The sequence below is a fragment of the Brienomyrus brachyistius genome, unplaced genomic scaffold (assembly GCF_023856365.1).
Source record: "Brienomyrus brachyistius isolate T26 unplaced genomic scaffold, BBRACH_0.4 scaffold88, whole genome shotgun sequence".
Classification (NCBI taxonomy): Eukaryota; Metazoa; Chordata; class Actinopteri; order Osteoglossiformes; family Mormyridae; genus Brienomyrus; species Brienomyrus brachyistius.
The window spans coordinates 744,890-763,319 of NW_026042363.1; the positions used below are offsets into that span (position 1 = coordinate 744,890).

Here is an 18,430-nt window from a genome sequence, read left to right on the forward strand (position 1 = left end):
CCTGCAGTCATTCCCCAGCAGCACAGGGCAGAAGGCAAGGGCTCACCCTGGATGGGATGGGATCTCAAGTTTATTATTAAGAAAATGAAATAAAAAATATTTTTTTCCCTTAAAATTAATATGACAGTTTCCCATTACTGTGTGATCAGGTAAATGCTGCTAGCTGGACCCCCACACTACTGTAAATGCTGCTGAATGCTTACCTCCGTTTTTCATTATCCCCTCCTTCTTCATCATGTGCAGAGAAAAGGAGAGCAGTGGAAACAGGAGAAAGGATAGTTAATAAAAAGCAGGGTTTGCACTGTCGCCTCACTCCTCTGGCACGTGTACTCAAGTCTTCGCTGGAGTTCCGTGTGTATGGAGTTTGCATGCTCCCCCTGTGTCATTGTGGGGTTCCCTCCAGGGACTCTGATTTCCCCCCACAGTCCAAAAACATGCTGAGGCTAATTGGAGTTGTCAAATTGCCGGTAGGTGTGCTTGTGCGAGGGAATGGAGTGTGAGCGTGTCCTGCAATTGGTTGGCACCCTGTCATGGGACGTTCCCTGCCTTGCGCCCATAGGGACCCTGAGTTAGACAAGCAGTTTCAGACAATGGATGGATGCAGCACTGGAACAGATATTACAGAGTACAATTGTAACACTGGTCTACGCTGCAATGAAAAACCACCTACAGACATGTTAGTCAGTCTGCACACCATTAGTAACAATTCATCCTCACAAAGATGAAAAAATGCCTGAATTATGTTGCAAGCTACATGGATTTGTCTGGATTTGTATACATAACAAGTGACTGGCTGTATGTCTGTGGAAAATGCTGTGATTTTTGTCATATTACAGACTGATCATAAACTAGAAGACACACATTCAATATTAAAGACACCAATTAGCCTGACTGTGCGTTTTTGGATTGTTGGAGGAAACCCACACAGCATGTGGAGAACATGCAAACTCCACACAGACAGAGCAGAAGCCAGATTCAAACCCCTAAACATGGATGCGTGAAGCAACAGCGCCGCCTACTGGACCACCGTGCCACTATCATTGAAACAATAATCCCAATAAATAACTCTGTTTCACAACAGCTGATAAATAGGGGATTATCCCCACAAAGAAGCACAAACCCCTTCGTGAGTGAAACTGCTGGGTTGATTAGTATGTATCTATTTATATTCAAGCATAAATAATTCACAGGCAGATTTAAATCAATTACTTATGTTTAACAGTAATATGAACTGGAATCTGCAAGATTCCAGCAGCACACGAATACCAGCCAGTGTCCTTCCTCTCCAGCCCACTCATTGTCACAAAGAAGGTTTCATTTTCTGTGTCATCCCTGATCAGGACAGGCCTCCCATGCAAACTCACTGATCTCTCTGATGCACAGGAGCCCCCAATCTTACACCACATCCTTTGTCTTTTGTTGTTTCCATAGTAACACTGACACTGTCTCCATCCACACCCGTCACCTCCTGTTTGTCCACTGACAGCCCTGGAGGACTTCAACACACAGGTAAAACACTCAAAGATTTGCACAGCAATGAAATGTTTATGAATATCAGCCCATTACAACATACATACTGTATGTAAATGTTTGGCCAATAAACTGACATTTTTTAACATATTGCTTATCATATTTAACCTCATGAAGTCGCCCGATTTAGCTGACACTGTTACTTCTTCCAAGTCTCGTTTATCATATTGAATTAAATTAAAATGCAGATTTTTAAAATATTTAAAAAAAATTTTCATCAGTGTTTGTGTTAAGGTCCTTCCTTTTTGACTCAGTGACATGTTACATACTGTGCATCTCATTGGCTACAGTCTGCAGTACAGACATCTTACCATCAGTGACTGACAGATTAACCTGATCAGAGAGGCTCCACTGATCTTCACACCACACCAGTACCGATCGGAGTCCTCAGCTGTCAGATTGTTGATGGTCACAGTGAAGACTCGCTGGTCAGGATCATCTCTGACTCACACTTTACCCTCCAGTGGAGAGTCAGTGTGTACTATGGGAGTACATGACCTCACATTATACCCTCTGCACCAGTATTTCACATGAGTTTTATATCTGTCACCATAGGAACATGGGATTGTTACAGATCATCCTCTCTGTACACAGGCCCATTTCACTGTAGACACACTGTCAGCACCTGTGGGGAAAATAATTAACTGAATAAGGATTTTCCATCTCATGACATCTCTAAGTAATTATGCTTGGTTTGTGTAATACTTAGATTAGGTCATGTGTAATTAACAGAACAGTGATGATGTATAGAAGTCAAAGACCATCATTTTACTATAAGAACAAGGAAAACAAAACTAGTGTCTGATCTTGGGAAGGGCTTCAGCAGGATGTGGGATCGGGAATCTGAGCCTGGCAGTGTGCTCTAGGGTCTGAGAGGAAAACCAGGACCTTAAATCCCTAGTAAAAGGCCTAGATGAGGTGAATGAATGGGCTTGTCACTGTGTGGGATGGCCACACCCCTTAAGTACTATGGCCTTACTTGTAAACATATCCAGTCCTGTGATACAGGCCCTCTCATATTCCCTCTATACATGCTTCCTTTGGGCTCTATTTGTGAACGTTATTATGTAAAATATCATTGCTATGCTGGTGATACGCAGCTCTATCTGCCATTAAAACCTGGTGACTGCTGCTCTCTGGTGGCCCTTTCTAACTGTCTGGAGGATATTAAGAACAGGACAGCAATGACTTTCGTCCAGATTAATGAAAACAAGACAGAGGTAATGAGTTTTGGTCACTGTTCATGATCTCAGAGAACAATTAGGGCCTCATTCAGAAAACTTCCAGTCACATACTAAAAATCTTGGTGTCATCTTTGATTCATCACTGAGTTTGATAAACAAATAAATGCTGTTGTGAAGGGGTGTTTCTGTCAGCTGAGTTCAATAGCCTGGCTTAAACCACACCTTTCAGCCAAAGACCTGGAGAGTTACTCCTGCTTTTATCCTGATTGGGTTACTGCCGTTCTCTGTACCCAGGTTTACCAGAAGCATCTTTATTCTGACTACACCTTGTTCAAAACGGTGCTACCAGGCTCTCAACAAAAATTAGACACCAAATTTCCCCTGTGTTGGCTACATTGCATTGGCTACCTGTTAAGTTTTGAGAATTTCTGAGAATACAGTTTAAAGATTTCTTATTTCTTTCTAAGGCGATACATGGCATAGGTCCCCAGTCCGTCTCGGGCCGTCAATTCCTTTAAGTTTCAGCTTTGCAACCATACTCCCCCCGGAACCCAAAGACTTTGGTTTCCCGGTCGCTGCCGGGCGGGTCATTGGAATAACGCCGCCCGATCGCCAGTCGGCATCGTTTATGGTCGGAACTACGGCGGACCACCAGCCCGATCCCGAGATCCAACTACGAGCTTTTTAACTGCAGCAACTTTAATATACGCTATTGGAGCTGGAATTACCGCGGCTGCTGGCACCAGACTTGCCCTCCAATGGATCCTCGTTAAAGGATTTAAAGTGTACTCATTCTCATTACAGGGCCTCGAAAGAGTCCTGTATGGTTATTTTTCGTCACTACCTCCCCGTGTCAGGAGTGGGTAGCATATATATAAATATATTGCTCTTGATCTAATAGGGCTATCGGCCTTACTGCTTGTAAAAAATAGTATTCTGTTTGTCCTGATTTGTCTAGGAATATTATAGCACATTTCCTACCGCCACAGAACGCAAAACGTCAGAAAGTCAAAGTGATGCAAAGATATCACAAGGCATTAAACACTATTCATTCACAAATGAGTATCTGTTTTTTGATAGAAAGGTGTAACTTTATTGCAATTTATAAATATAAAACAGAATAACATAACATAACATAAACAAAAAACAGAATAAAATGGGGAAAACTGAGGTACCGGGTTTCAGAGCCAGGAGAGCTCCAAGCCCTCTCCCCGGAAAGATGTCCTCTGCACCCCATAATCGAATAAAAGCTCCTCCCCAACATTTATTTTTCTGACAGATAAAAGTAAAATAATGTCCTGTCCCTCTGGCGTGCTATACAACCTTGGCCGGAGGTTAGCTTTTTTCCGTGAGTGATTAACCAGCCGGCCAAGAGTTTGTATGCCTGGGTGACAGTTACACTCCGGTGAATGGGCATCCACACACTTGTGGATGCCCTGGCTGTTTCTAAAAAAAAACATATACCCTGACTCTTCTTCTTTCGTACTTTCGTGAATCCGCTGGCCCTCAGTGGCTGTGACTACCGGCCCGTGGTAGTCACAAACCACCTCGCCAGCCTGGAACTGCCGGGTGGCGCAGACTCCCTTCCCCTTCCCCGCAATGTCCACCACAACAAGTCCCTTCCACTTTTGCCTGCGGACGAGGTTCTGGACGTGGTGGCAATCTATGGCGGTGTCCACGGAGCCCACTGGTCTCCAGTCCTTTAGGACGCTGGCCGCGCTCGGAACATTGTTTCTCCAGCCTTGCTTCCTTATCCATGCGTCGACCCGGGACTCGGTGGGCTGCCGTCTGCCAAAGTGTGCTGTCAAGAACAAAGGAAATTGTTGTTAGTTAGGAAGACTATGTAGATAGGATCGCTTATCAGTAAAATGCTTTAAAAATTAGTGCTGCAAACAATACTCACAGAGGACATGTCGGACACGCATCCTCATCTGGGCCTTCAGCCAGCGCTCATAGAGCTGTCGCTGAAACTGGCCCGATGTCTGTGTCCGTACATTCTTATCTGGCACGTCGCCATCCAGGGTCACAGGGTTGGTTTTAAGTAGCTGATCGAATGCTGCCTGGACATCCATCTGCTGGTTGGACCCGATGGCGGCATCCCGTGCGGCGCCATGGGCAGAGCAGCTCGATCCTTCTTCAGCAGAGTCAGCGCTGGGATAAAAAAACACACACACAAATAAGTTTTACGGTTAGTGTTCAGTGGTGAGGACTTTGGTTGTATGTCTTCATGTTGGATAAGTGTATTGACAAACGTAAAACATGCCTACCTCAAGTCACCTGCCAGCCTCTTCAGCAGCATACTGGCCAGCACCACATTCTGCGACTTCTTCATTCTATAATGTTTGTCAGCCGTCGCACTAGAGTGTGTGAGGTAATCGGCCACCAAAGACTTCTGCTGGTCACTCAAGTCCTTGGTGGCCGTCTCAAAGATCCGCCGGGCCATCTGGCTGGTGACTGGATCCAGCTTGTATCTAAAATGCAAAATGAATAAGAAATTCATTAATACGTCTCACACAACACCTGACAATGTGTATCTAGGGCAAATTATAGTGGGAATGAATCATGGTGATCAGCTCACTTTTGGTGTAGCCGGTTAAGGTCATTTGACGCATTGAAGATCGGACGGCCTGCAGTTGAGACGAAGAACCGTCCATCTCCTCCCTGGTCATCCGTCGTCATCCGGCTTCTCTTGGATGACAGGAGCTGTGGCCGTACCCGGGTGAAGTAGATGTCGAACCACTGTTGGCAGAGGAAAACAACTTAATTTCTGTGTTTGAAATAAACGACAAAATAAATCTTTTCAGACTTGATATACTTACCGTCTCCTCCTCAGAGGACAGTGCAAATGTGGCCACTTGCTGTGCCGATGTCTTGTGCTCCTTCACACCAATCACCGCATGGTCTGGTTCTGTCCTGCTCCTGGCCATCCACTCCTCGACCTGTACAAGACAATGATGCCCCACTGATCAGAAAGAGAACCGGCAAAAAGGAAAAGTGAAGACAAAAAAAAGAGTACAATACTTACGGTCATGTGCTCCACCACGCCTGGCCGCTGGAGATGTTTTAGAATCACCGTGGCCTCCAGGTAGTAGAGGACCAGGCAGCATTCCGCAGACTCCAGGGGCTTCTCCTCAGGATAGACCTTGCCAAGGATTGCCAAGAAGTCGTTCTTGGCAGCCCTCAGCACGGCCCAGCAGTCCTCTGGACTGAGAGGGTCCTTCTCCAAGAGGATGGCATGTCTATGTGTGGGGGAAAAAAATAAGAATATTAGATTGCTGACAATCCTAATTAATACAATCCACATTTTAATGTGCTCACGGTGTAAGATGGCTCTGGATCTCCAGGCAGTGCATCCCAGGAGCAGTGAGGGAGATAAAAAAAACATAGAGTGTTAAACATAGACATATATATGATATATAATAATAATAATTATATATAATTGATATATAATCAAACCGTGATATGAAATTTAATGGACAGTCGAACTTACCTCCTTTGGATGATCTCCTTACTCACCAACTTGGCAGAGCTCTGCTGTAGTGAGCTCAGGTACTCCACAAAGTGCTTTGCCTCGTCCCACAAGGCAATGTTGTCACGCCGCAGGTCGGTGGTGACAGTGTGGTACTTGAGGAATCTGTCAGAGGAAGGACAGGTATGTAAGTATCCATATGTACATGCAGTCATGACAAAGACAATAGCGGGAGAACTTCTTCCTCGAAGAAACAGATATGTAATACATCATATTCCTAAAATATAAAAACAAACCATGCTACCAACCTCTTCAGGCTCTTCATGTAGTTCACCTGAGTCTGCCTGGAGAGACCAGCCTCACTCAGCTCCCGAAAGAAGAGCTTCGTCTTTTCCCTCTCCCTGACAAACTCAAGGGAAGGCTCTCCGGGGTTCACAAAAAACATGAACCTGCTGACGTTTTCCACCTGGAAAGAAAAATCAGCATTAGATATATCCATTGCTTAGAAAAAAAAATCCATTGCTTAGAAAAAATAATGGAGTGTATTTTTATGGGAGACCTCACCTCCTGCTTGAAATTCTCATTCAAGAGATCCTTCTCCAAGTATGTGGCAAAGCCCTTCAGGAGGGGATGGTCCAGGGAATGTTTCCTGTACAGTCCCTTCTCCTGCATCATCTGCCTGGAGGTCTGTGGCCACTGCACCTCCCGGGTACTGCCAAATGGAAAACACATTTCGTCATACAACTGCACATTCAATGTGTGGCTCACAAACAAAAGCAAAAGGTATCAATGAAAGCTGTAAAACCAAGATAATCATACTTACACTTGAAAGGTCTCGCCGCTGCTGTCACTGACAACAATGTCTTCTGACTGCTGACTTGCAGAGCTCTCCGGTCCCTGCGCGGCTGCACCAGCCACCACAGGAACACTGCTGGTCTGCGCCGGCACTGTTGGGGAGGGCATGTCTGTCACCACCATGTGCCGACGCTCCAGCTCCTGGACCAACCTTTCATAAATAATAAAAATAAACAAAATAAATAAATAAAAAACTTTAGGCAATTTCATACAGAAGAAAGGTGTGAGGTGTGTAAAATAGGCTGAAGAGCTTTCCCACCAACCTGTCAAATATATTAGTGTCATACACAATCTCCCGCAAGTGTCTGTAGCTGAAGACCCTGCCCCACTGCAGAAGTTCAAGGGAATTCTTCTTTTCCTTCTCCATCACTTCCTGGATGGCCTCTTTCGAAGACCTCTTCATGCACACCCTAGCCAGATGCACTGAGAGGCTTGGCTGCGTCTTCTTGCACACGGGGCAGAGCAGGAAATGCCTGCTGGAAGCACTGGGGATAAAAATAAAATAAAATTAGATTTGATTCATTACTTTTAGTTGAATAAAGAAACAGTCCAGTCATCATCAACACTGTTTGTTTCGCCGTGGTTTGGATAAATAACATTTGCATATCCTGATGGCTCCTAGAATGAGTAAAGTACATAATCACAGCTATTGAACCATGTTGACTAATAACTTACATTTATATTAAAATAAAATTTAATTAATTAAACTAAACTTAAGTTGCTTCAAAATAAATAAAATCAAATTGTTTTAGTTGTGCAATGGATGCAATACGTTTTTATAATTTTTTATAATTACAATAAGTAAATATTTTAAGTTTTAACAATAGCAGTCAGTGGTCAGAGACTTTTGCAGTGTCAGTAAAGTAGAACAAGTTTATCCACAATTTCTACAGATTCAAATGAAATAAATAAATTGACCATAACTTACAACTTGGAAGCCATTCTTGAGAATAAATATATAGGTCACTACTAATAGGACCATTTAGGGAATAAAAGGCCTCAAGTTTTAACACACACACAGACACACATGCCCTTCCAAAGTCTGGGTCCCCTCATCTCAGATGCTGATGTTAACAGCCTACGTAAATGACCTGTGGGTCACACTGGTAAAACTTGAGACCTTTTATTCCCTAAATGGTCCTATTAGTCATCATGTTTTTTTTAAAAGTGTTTGTGTGTGTTTGTTTTTATTTAAAAAAATTCAAAATGTGACTGATATATTTAAGATAGAAGTCTGGTGGAGACACACACACACACACACACACACACATAGACACACACACACACACATATAAGGGAATTAAATTTTAAATGTGATTTTGAGCACCACTGAGGTAAGTGGTATGACAATTAATCACTAAAAAATAAAAATCACTAAAAACATAAAAGATAGAGGTCTGGTGGAGAGACATATGTGACCTGCATATATATAAATGCAATATATATAATGCTATTTTTATCTTGCTAATTCCCTTGCAAACTGTAAAATAAAAGTACTATTCCTTGAGCAGGCGGTCAGTGTGTCTGAGTTTGTCATGTGCTTTGGATTTCCCTGCATGTGCGTCACAGAGATGCAAAACAGCCATTAAGGAAACAATAGCCCTGGGCTGGTAAGGCCATCCCAGGTATGTGTCCCCTAATCTCAGATGATGATCTTCCCTGCTTAAGTGAATGACCTGCCTGATTGCAATGCTGATGACTCACAGGCTGAGGAATTTGCAACTAAATAGTTGGATAAAAATTTTTTGCATTTTGGTAAATTCTCCTTATTAGTGACTTTCAGTTGAATTCCAGTGATCATCTCCATTGTTCAGTGCTCAATGTTTTGGATTAATGACATTTAAGAGAAATATTTAGGTCACTACTAATAGGACCATTTAGGTAATAAAATGCCTCAAGTTTTAACACACACACAGACACACATGCCCTTCCAAAGTCTGGGTCCCCTCATCTCAGATGCTGATGTTAACAGCCTACGTAAATGACCAGTGGGTCGCACTGGTAAAAAAGTACATAATCACAGCTATTGAACCATGTTGACTAATAACTTACATTCATATTAAAATAAAATGTAATTAATTAAACTAAACTTAAGTTGCTTCAAAATAAATAAAATCAAATTGTTTAAGTTGTGCAATGGATGCAATACGTTTTTATATTTTTTTATAATTACAATAAGTAAATATTTTAAGTTTTAACAATAGCAGTCAGTGGTCAGAGACTTTTGCACAGTGTCAGTAAAGTAGAACAAGTTTATCCACAATTTATACAGATTCAAATGAAATAAATAAATTGACCATAACTTACAACTTGGAAGCCATTCTTGAGAAGTTCTTCAACGAAAGATAAAATCTTCAACAGAATCTGGAGCTCTTGTCTCGCTGGAAGCAGAGGTAGAGTGACTTTACATGTGCAGGTCTCCTCTTAATATACCATTCTGACCGCGTCCCCCACCCCCGCCCCCCGTAGCCCCGCCCACCCCACCCCCCAGTGTCACTGTGAGGGACACCTTGAAGGACGATTTCAAATGTGGAAGAAAGTAACTTTTAAAAATGATAAGAACTGAATTTATATTTCTAAATAAAGTGATAAATCGTGAAAAAAACGCATCATATTTCCGTATACTATAATTTACCATTTACCATTTCATTTACCAGAACAACAGATCCCTTATGTTGCTGCCCATATACATTTGATTTATGTCAGTCTTTGCCATTTAAAGACCATGTTGTGACTCGGGAAACTTTAATATAAACTGCTGGAGCTGAAATATTCTCAGTTTTACAACCCCTTGATTAATATGGAAGATCGTAATTTAATATAAACAGAATGGTAATAATGGAAGTTTGCTTTCTTGTCACAGTAATCATACCATACCACCGGAAGGCTACGGCGATTCTGAGCAACATTGGAATTTAATCCATTTTTTTCGCCGCTTTTACCCTGAAATTTCTGACTGAAATCGCTACCCCGCTCTAACGCACACTCGTACTCGCTCACTCTTTGCAGCGAGCCAGCCTTAAAGGGCCAGGATCGCATTACAGATTGTACCGCAGATTGTTCTAATCCGTAGTGTTCTGACACAGGCAATACATAAAGTGACTACTCTTATTAGCAGGAGGATAGGCTGAGTGTATAATGATCCTAATATTTTGGTGTATTGCTCTTCATGCAATGGGGCTATCGGCATTACTGTTTGTGAAAAAATAATAATGATAATTATAATAAAATTTTTGATACATTTATCTGACTCAATCTTTTTTTTTTTTTTACGTGACCTGCTGTTTAAGTGATCTCAGCGTAATTCATAAACATAAAAACATAAAAGATAGAGGTCTGGTGGAGAGACATATGTGACCTGCATATATATAAATGCAATATATATAATGCTATTTTTATCTTGCTAATTCCCTTGCAAACTGTAAAATAAAAGTACTATTCCTTGAGCAGGCAGTCAGTGTGTCTGAGTTTGTCATGTGCTTTGCCCTGCATCACAGAGATGCAAAACAGCCATTAAGGAAACAATAGCCCTGGGCTGGTAACGGCATCCCAGGTATGTGTCCCCTAATCTCAGATGATGATCTTCCCTGCTTAAGTGAATGACCTGCCTGATTGCAATGCTGATGACTCACAGGCTGAGGAATTTGCAACTAAATAGTTGGATTAAAATTTTTTGCATTTTGGTAAATTCTCCTTATTAGTGACTTTCAGTTGAATTCCAGATAAAATAATGTTTTTTTTAAAGTGTTTGTGTGTGTTTGTTTTTATTTAAAAAAATTCAAAATGTGACTGATATATTTAAGATAGAAGTCTGGTGGAGACACACACACACACACACACACACACATAGACACACACACACACACATATAAGGGAATTAAATTTTAAATGTGATTTTGAGCACCACTGAGGTAAGTGGTATGACAATTAATCACTAAAAAATAAAAATCACTAAAAACATAAAAGATAGAGGTCTGGTGGAGAGACATATGTGACCTGCATATATATAAATGCAATATATATAATGCTATTTTTATCTTGCTAATTCCCTTGCAAACTGTAAAATAAAAGTACTATTCCTTGAGCAGGCGGTCAGTGTGTCTGAGTTTGTCATGTGCTTTGGATTTCCCTGCATGTGCGTCACAGAGATGCAAAACAGCCATTAAGGAAACAATAGCCCTGGGCTGGTAAGGCCATCCCAGGTATGTGTCCCCTAATCTCAGATGATGATCTTCCCTGCTTAAGTGAATGACCTGCCTGATTGCAATGCTGATGACTCACAGGCTGAGGAATTTGCAACTAAATAGTTGGATAAAAAATTTTTGCATTTTGGTAAATTCTCCTTATTAGTGACTTTCAGTTGAATTCCAGTGATCATCTCCATTGTTCAGTGCTCAATGTTTTGGATTAATGACATTTAAGAGAAATATTTAGGTCACTACTAATTGGACCATTTAGGGAATAAAAGGCCTCAAGATTTAACACACACACAGACACACATGCCCTTCCAAAGTCTGTGTCCCCTCATCTCAGATGCTGATGTTAACAGCCTACGTAAATGACCTGTGGGTCACACTGGTAAAACTTGAGACCTTTTATTCCCTAAATGGTCCTATTAGTCATCGTGTTTTTTTTAAATTCCGCAAATATTGTAGGTTTTTAGTGTTATTTGCCTGTGTATATTTTCTATTATCTTTGATGCTGCTGCAGATCAGGCCTGACCAGTTGAGCTATTTTTACTGAATACATTGCTTTGAAGTCTGTGATTTTACTATGGATATCTTGCTAATTCCCTTGCAAACTGTAAAATGAAAGCATGATTCCTTTCAGGCATCTGTTTCAGGATTCTGAACTGACTGTCATGCCCTTCCAAAGTCTGTGTCCCCTCATCTCAGATGCTGATGTTAACAGCCTGCGTAAATGACCTGTGGGTCGCACTGGTAAAACTTGAGGACTTTTATTCCCTAAATGGTCCTATTAGTCATCATGTTTTTTTTAAATTCCGCAAATATTGTAGGTTTTCAGTGTTATTTGCCTGTGTATATTTTCTATTATCTTTGATGCTGCTGCAGATCAGGCCTGACCAGTTGAGCTATTTTTCCTGAATACATTGCTTTGAAGTCTGTGATTTTACTATGGATATCTTGCTAATTCCCTTGCAAACTGTAAAATGAAAGCATGATTCCTTTCAGGCATCTGTTTCAGGCTTCTGAACTGACTGTCATGCCTTTCCAAAGTCTGTGTCCCCTCATCTCAGATGCTGATGTTAACAGCCTGCGTAAATGACCTGTGGGTCGCACTGGTAAAACTTGAGGACTTTTATTCCCTAAATGGTCCTATTAGTCATCATGTTTTTTTTAAACTCCGCAAATATTGTAGGTTTTCAGCGTTATTTGCCTGTGTATATTTTCTATTATCTTTGATGCTGCTGCAGATCAGGCCTGACCAGTTGAGCTATTTTTACTGAATACATTGCTTTGAAGTCTGTGATTTTACTATAGATATCTTGCTAATTCCCTTGCAAACTGTAAAATGAAAGCATGATTCCTTTCAGGCATCTGTTTCAGGCTTCTGAACTGACTGTCATGCCTTTCCAAAGTCTGTGTCCCCTCATCTCAGATGCTGATGTTAACAGCCTGCGTAAATGACCTGTGGGTCGCACTGGTAAAACTTGAGGCCTTTTATTCCCTAAATGGTCCTATTAGTCATCATGTTTTTTAAACCCTACAAATATTGTATTCATTTTATTTGTGGTGAAACATATGTGATCTGCATGCCAGACATTGGTTTGAATCTGTCTTTCCCAGTCTGCTGGGACTGGGTAGGGACCTGTTTCCGCAGAGCCATATGCGTCCCTTTGCCTACCGCACTGACTCACCCCTCAGCTGGCCCAACATCAGGAGGGCCCACCCGTCCTGGCCGTTCAGGCTCCCCTCTACCTGGGCTGGAGGTCCGGCAGTGGCTAGTCAGCTTTGGGACTTTAATCTATTGGGACCAAGGTGTGATGTCTGGCTTTCGCAGCATGCTGGGGGATGGGTAACTGTCTGTGTGCATAACAGAGGTGTGAAACTGCCAGCAATCAAACAAAAGCCCTGGCAGCAAGAGGAGAATATCCTAATATTTTGTTGCATTGCTCTAAAACCACTGGGTTTATAATCAGTATTTTAAACTTTTTTTTTTTCCTCAGCACCTGGCCGTAGCTTATAATTGAAAGAAAGAAGCATATGGTGACTCTAATTTGACACAATATATTGGAGGTGTAATTATATCAGTTATACAACCTCTAGATTAATATGGAAGATCATAATTTAACATCTTGACCAAAAGGCCTCGACAGAGTCCTGCATGGTTATTTTTTGTCACTACCTCCCTGTGTCAGGAGTTTGTAATTTGTGCGCCTGCTGCCTTCCTTGGATGTGCTAGCTGATTCTCAGGCTCCCTCTTCTCAATCGAACCCTGATTACCCATTAATTAATAAGGCAGACATTCGAATGAGCAAACATTTAATTTATTAAATTAACAAGAAAATCACAGTCTTCAATTATATACATCATGCTGGGGAGGGGTTGTCAATCACCACCATGTGCCGACGCTCCAGCTCCTGGACCAACCTTTCAAATGAATAAAGTAAATAAAAAAACTGTTAGTAAATGTCATACAGAAGAAAGACGTGAGATGTGTAAAAAAGGCTAAAGAGTTTTCCCACCAACCTGCTCATTGGATTAGTGTCATTAAAAATCTCCTGCAGGAGGCTGTAGCTGAAGTCCCTGCCCCACTGCAGAAGTTCAAAGGAATCCTGCTTTTCCTTCTGCATAACTTCCTGGATAGCCTCTTTTGAACACCTCTTCATGCACACTTTAGTCAGATGCACTGAGAGGTTTGCTTGTGTCTTCTTGCACACGGGGCAGAGCAGGAAATGCTTCCTGGAAGCACTGGGGATAAAAAGAAAAATAAAAAAGTCATGAATTAAGATTATATTTGATACATTACTTTTAGTTGAATAAATACACATTTCAGTCATCATCGACATATATACAGCAATATAAACCATTTGTGAACACAGCAAATGACAAAATAATATTCTACACTTATATTTAAACTAAGTTGCTTCAAAAAATACTTTTAGTTGTGTAATGGATGCAATTTAAGTTTTAACAATAGCAGTCAGTGGACAGAGACTTTTGCACAGTGTCAGTAAAGTAGAACAAGTTCATCCACAATTTCTCCAGATTCAAATGCAATAATAAATTCACCATAACTTACGACTTGGAAGGCATTCTTGAGACGCTGTTCAACAAAAGGTAAAATCTTCAACAGAATCTGGAGCTCTGGTCTCGCTGGAAGCAGAGGCAGAGTGACTTTACATATGCATGTCTCCTCTTAATTAATATACCATTCTGACTGCGTCCCACACCCCTGCCTCCCGTAGCCCCACACACCCCACCCCCAGTGTCACTGTGAGGGACACATTGCTTTCTTATGTGTCAGTCAGAGGAAGCTACCGCCATGCCCCGCATATCAAAATAAAATAATTTATCAAAATCACAAGAAAATCACAGTCATCAACTAAATACATCATGGCTCCTGTAATGTATTTGTGCATTGTGCTCAATTTCTTCCCCACAGTTCCATAGAGTTTTCTCTCTGCGTGATTCCAGTCAGCCATTGGTCTGTGGAAGAGCAAGCCACTTGTATTGTTTGACTAAGTGCCCACTTAACACCTCTGCTGCAGCTGTCTGATAGCTGCCTTCCCAGTCTGTTGGGGGACAAGAATGCATTTAAACTGAGGGGAAGATACTGAGATGCCTAGTGAATAAATTTCTATAAGTGCATTCTTGCAGTGATTTCTGCTGGATAGTCACGAGATGAATATGAGCTGTAATTATACAAGTTTTTACAATCTCTAGATTAATATGGAAGATCATAATTTAATCCGATGATCGAAGGGCCAATGTCCCCATATTAGCTGTGGGTAATTTCCATGCCTGCCGCCTTCCTTAGATGTGGTAGCCATTTCCCAGGCTGCCTCTCCTGTACAGATCACTGTCATAAAGTCTATAATGCTCCTAATATTTTTGAGGGTTGCTCTATGACTGCTGGGGCAATAGACATTTGTCCGGTCCCTTTGTGGACCACAAATATTGTCCTTTAATTTGATGCACACTTTGACTTTATAGCCTCAGGTAGGAGTGCAAACAGAACTGACTCTGGCTGTCATGCCCTTCCAAAGTCTGTGTCCCCTCATCTCAGATGCTGATGTTAACTGTTTGTGTAAATGACCTGTGGGTCGCACTGGTAAAACTTGAGGCCTTTTATTGCCTAAATGGTCCTTGGTGTGATTAAGTATCACACAGGTATTTTGTATATAGCTCCATGTCAGGAGTGGGTACATATATATAAATGATCTCGGACCATACGATTATGCATTTATATTTTCCCTTAGCTGCATTTTTATCTTTTGCATACTGTTAGGCCACTTGGCTCATCCTTATTCCTAGCTGCATAAGAGCATAGTGCTGCTTTTCAGAAACAAAGAGGACATATCCATTTCATTTGCTCACAGCTCCCGCTAGCTTGGAGCGAGATTTAGTGAGGACATGTTAGTATATATGGGTTTTTATTATTATTATTTTATAAAGTAACAAATATCTATGTGACCTGCAGGTCAGCCACACATCACAAGCACTTAGTGTCAGAGTCCTCACTGTGTATGCATCCGCAGCCTGCTGGGGATGGGTGTCTGTATGTGTGTGTGTGTATATATCAAGGCTATATTGTAGATCACTGGTAAATGTTAATTGTGTTATAGATGTATATGTGTGTCTCTATGAAGATACTCAGGTATTTTATTTTCAGAATTTCAAAAAGAATTCCCTATTAGTTGATAGTGCAGACATTCGAATGAGCAAACATTTAATTTATCAAAAATCAAAGAGTTTTCCCACCAACCTGCTCATTGGATTAGTGTCATTAAAAATCTCCTGCAGGAGGCTGTAGCTGAAGTCCCTGCCCCACTGCAGAAGTTCAAAGGAATCCTGCTTTTCCTTCTGCATAACTTCCTGGATAGCCTCTTTTGAACACCTCTTCATGCACACTTTAGTCAGATGCACTGAGAGGTTTGCTTGTGTCTTCTTGCACACGGGGCAGAGCAGGAAATGCTTCCTGGAAGCACTGGGGATAAAAAGAAAAATAAAAAAGTCATGAATTAAGATTATATTTGATACATTACTTTTAGTTGAATAAATACACATTTCAGTCATCATCGACATATATACAGCAATATAAACCATTTGTGAACACAGCAAATGACAAAATAATATTCTACACTTATATTTAAACTAAGTTGCTTCAAAAAATACTTTTAGTTGTGTAATGGATGCAATTTAAGTTTTAACAATAGCAGTCAGTGGACAGAGACTTTTGCACAGTGTCAGTAAAGTAGAACAAGTTCATCCACAATTTCTCCAGATTCAAATGCAATAATAAATTCACCATAACTTACGACTTGGAAGGCATTCTTGAGACGCTGTTCAACAAAAGGTAAAATCTTCAACAGAATCTGGAGCTCTGGTCTCGCTGGAAGCAGAGGCAGAGTGACTTTACATATGCAGGTCTCCTCTTAATTAATATACCATTCTGACTGCGTCCCACACCCCTGCCTCCCGTAGCCCCACACACCCCACCCCCAGTGTCACTGTGAGGGACACATTGCTTTCTTATGTGTCAGTCAGAGGAAGCTACCGCCATGCCCCGCATATCAAATTAAAATAATTTATCAAAATCACAAGAAAATCACAGTCATCAACTAAATACATCATGGCTCCTGTAATGTATTTGTGCATTGTGCTCAATTTCTTCCCCACAGTTCCATAGAATTTTCTCTCTGCGTGATTCTAGTCAGCCATTGGTCTGTGGAAGAGCAAGCCACTTGTATTGTTTGACTAAGTGCCCACTTAACACCTCTGCTGCAGCTGTCTGATAGCTGCCTTCCCAGTCTGTTGGGGGACAAGAATGCATTTAAACTGAGGGGAAGATACTGAGATGCCTAGTGAATAAATTTCTATAAGTGCATTCTTGCAGTGATTTCTGCTGGATAGTCACGAGATGAATATGAGCTGTAATTATACAAGTTTTTCCAATCTCTAGATTAATATGGAAGATCATAATTTAATCCGATGATCGAAGGGCCAATGTCCCCATATCAGCTGTGGGTAATTTCCATGCCTGCCGCCTTCCTTAGATGTGGTAGCCATTTCCCAGGCTGCCTCTCCTGTACAGATCACTGTCATAAAGTCTATAATGCTCCTAATATTTTTGAGGGTTGCTCTATGACTGCTGGGGCAATAGACATTTGTCCGGTCCCTTTGTGGACCACAAATATTGTCCTTTAATTTGATGCACACTTTGACTTTATAGCCTCAGGTAGGAGTGCAAACAGAACTGACTCTGGCTGTCATGCCCTTCCAAAGTCTGTGTCCCCTCATCTCAGATGCTGATGTTAACTGTTTGTGTAAATGACCTGTGGGTCGCACTGGTAAAACTTGAGGCCTTTTATTGCCTAAATGGTCCTTGGTGTGATTAAGTATCACACAGGTATTTTGTATATAGCTCCATGTCAGGAGTGGGTACATATATATAAATGATCTCGGACCATACGATTATGCATTTATATTTTCCCTTAGCTGCATTTTTATCTTTTGCATACTGTTAGGCCACTTGGCTCATCCTTATTCCTAGCTGCATAAGAGCATAGTGCTGCTTTTCAGAAACAAAGAGGACATATCCATTTCATTTGCTCACAGCTCCCGCTAGCTTGGAGCGAGATTTAGTGAGGACATGTTAGTATATATGGGTTTTTATTATTATTATTTTATAAAGTAACAAATATCTATGTGACCTGCAGGTCAGCCACACATCACAAGCACTTAGTGTCAGAGTCCTCACTGTGTATGCATCCGCAGCCTGCTGGGGATGGGTGTCTGTATGTGTGTGTGTGTATATATCAAGGCTATATTGTAGATCACTGGTAAATGTTAATTGTGTTATAGATGTATATGTGTGTCTCTATGAAGATACTCAGGTATTTTATTTTCAGAATTTCAAAAAGAATTCCCTATTAGTTGATAGTGCAGACATTCGAATGAGCAAACATTTAATTTATCAAAAATCAAAGAGTTTTCCCACCAACCTGCTCATTGGATTAGTGTCATTAAAAATCTCCTGCAGGAGGCTGTAGCTGAAGTCCCTGCCCCACTGCAGAAGTTCAAAGGAATCCTGCTTTTCCTTCTGCATAACTTCCTGGATAGCCTCTTTTGAACACCTCTTCATGCACACTTTAGTCAGATGCACTGAGAGGTTTGCTTGTGTCTTCTTGCACACGGGGCAGAGCAGG

The 18,430-nt window shown here is 41.3% G+C and overlaps 2 protein-coding genes across 3 annotated transcripts; both read right to left on the bottom strand.

Moving 5' to 3' along the window:
* Positions 1–3,795: 3,795 nt before the first annotated feature.
* Positions 3,796–6,175, bottom strand: LOC125727149 (uncharacterized). The gene is made up of 7 exons (XM_049003874.1): positions 6,033–6,175; positions 5,740–5,953; positions 5,534–5,653; positions 5,293–5,453; positions 4,982–5,185; positions 4,618–4,865; positions 3,796–4,515 (listed from the first exon to the last, which is right to left on the bottom strand). The coding sequence occupies exons 1-7, from the start codon at positions 6,065–6,067 to the stop codon at positions 3,896–3,898; spliced, it is 1,602 nt and encodes a 533-aa protein (XP_048859831.1). The 5' UTR covers positions 6,068–6,175; the 3' UTR covers positions 3,796–3,895.
* On the bottom strand, positions 6,087–9,462 carry LOC125727150 (uncharacterized). 2 transcript variants are annotated; one of them, XM_049003876.1, is made up of 6 exons: positions 7,967–7,981; positions 7,302–7,523; positions 7,007–7,189; positions 6,748–6,895; positions 6,492–6,649; positions 6,087–6,348 (listed from the first exon to the last, which is right to left on the bottom strand). In XM_049003876.1, exons 1-6 carry the CDS (start codon positions 7,978–7,980, stop codon positions 6,201–6,203), a joined length of 873 nt encoding a protein of 290 aa, XP_048859833.1. In that variant the 5' UTR covers position 7,981; the 3' UTR covers positions 6,087–6,200. The 2 variants fall into 2 exon arrangements, with proteins under 2 accessions (XP_048859833.1, XP_048859832.1); XM_049003875.1 differs by lacking the exon at positions 7,967–7,981 and adding an exon at positions 9,346–9,462 and having other exon boundaries at positions 6,090–6,348.
* Positions 9,463–18,430: the final 8,968 nt, after the last annotated feature.

What these genes read in the sequence shown, in the direction of transcription:
- LOC125727149 (XM_049003874.1), bottom strand. Translation starts at nt 6,067, where the DNA reads ATGCACTGCCTGGAGATCCAGAGCCATCTTACACC. An exon ending in ATCCAGAGCCATCTTACACC is followed by an intron (nt 5,954 to 6,032) that starts GTGAGCACATTA and finishes CCCCACACATAG; the next exon opens with ACATGCCATCCTCTTGGAGA. An exon ending in CTTAACCGGCTACACCAAAA is followed by an intron (nt 5,186 to 5,292) that starts GTGAGCTGATCA and finishes TTTGCATTTTAG; the next exon opens with ATACAAGCTGGATCCAGTCA.
- LOC125727150 (XM_049003876.1), bottom strand. An exon ending in AGCGGCGAGACCTTTCAAGT is followed by an intron (nt 6,896 to 7,006) that starts GTAAGTATGATT and finishes TCCATTTGGCAG; the next exon opens with TACCCGGGAGGTGCAGTGGC. An exon ending in ATGAGAATTTCAAGCAGGAG is followed by an intron (nt 6,650 to 6,747) that starts GTGAGGTCTCCC and finishes TTTTCTTTCCAG; the next exon opens with GTGGAAAACGTCAGCAGGTT.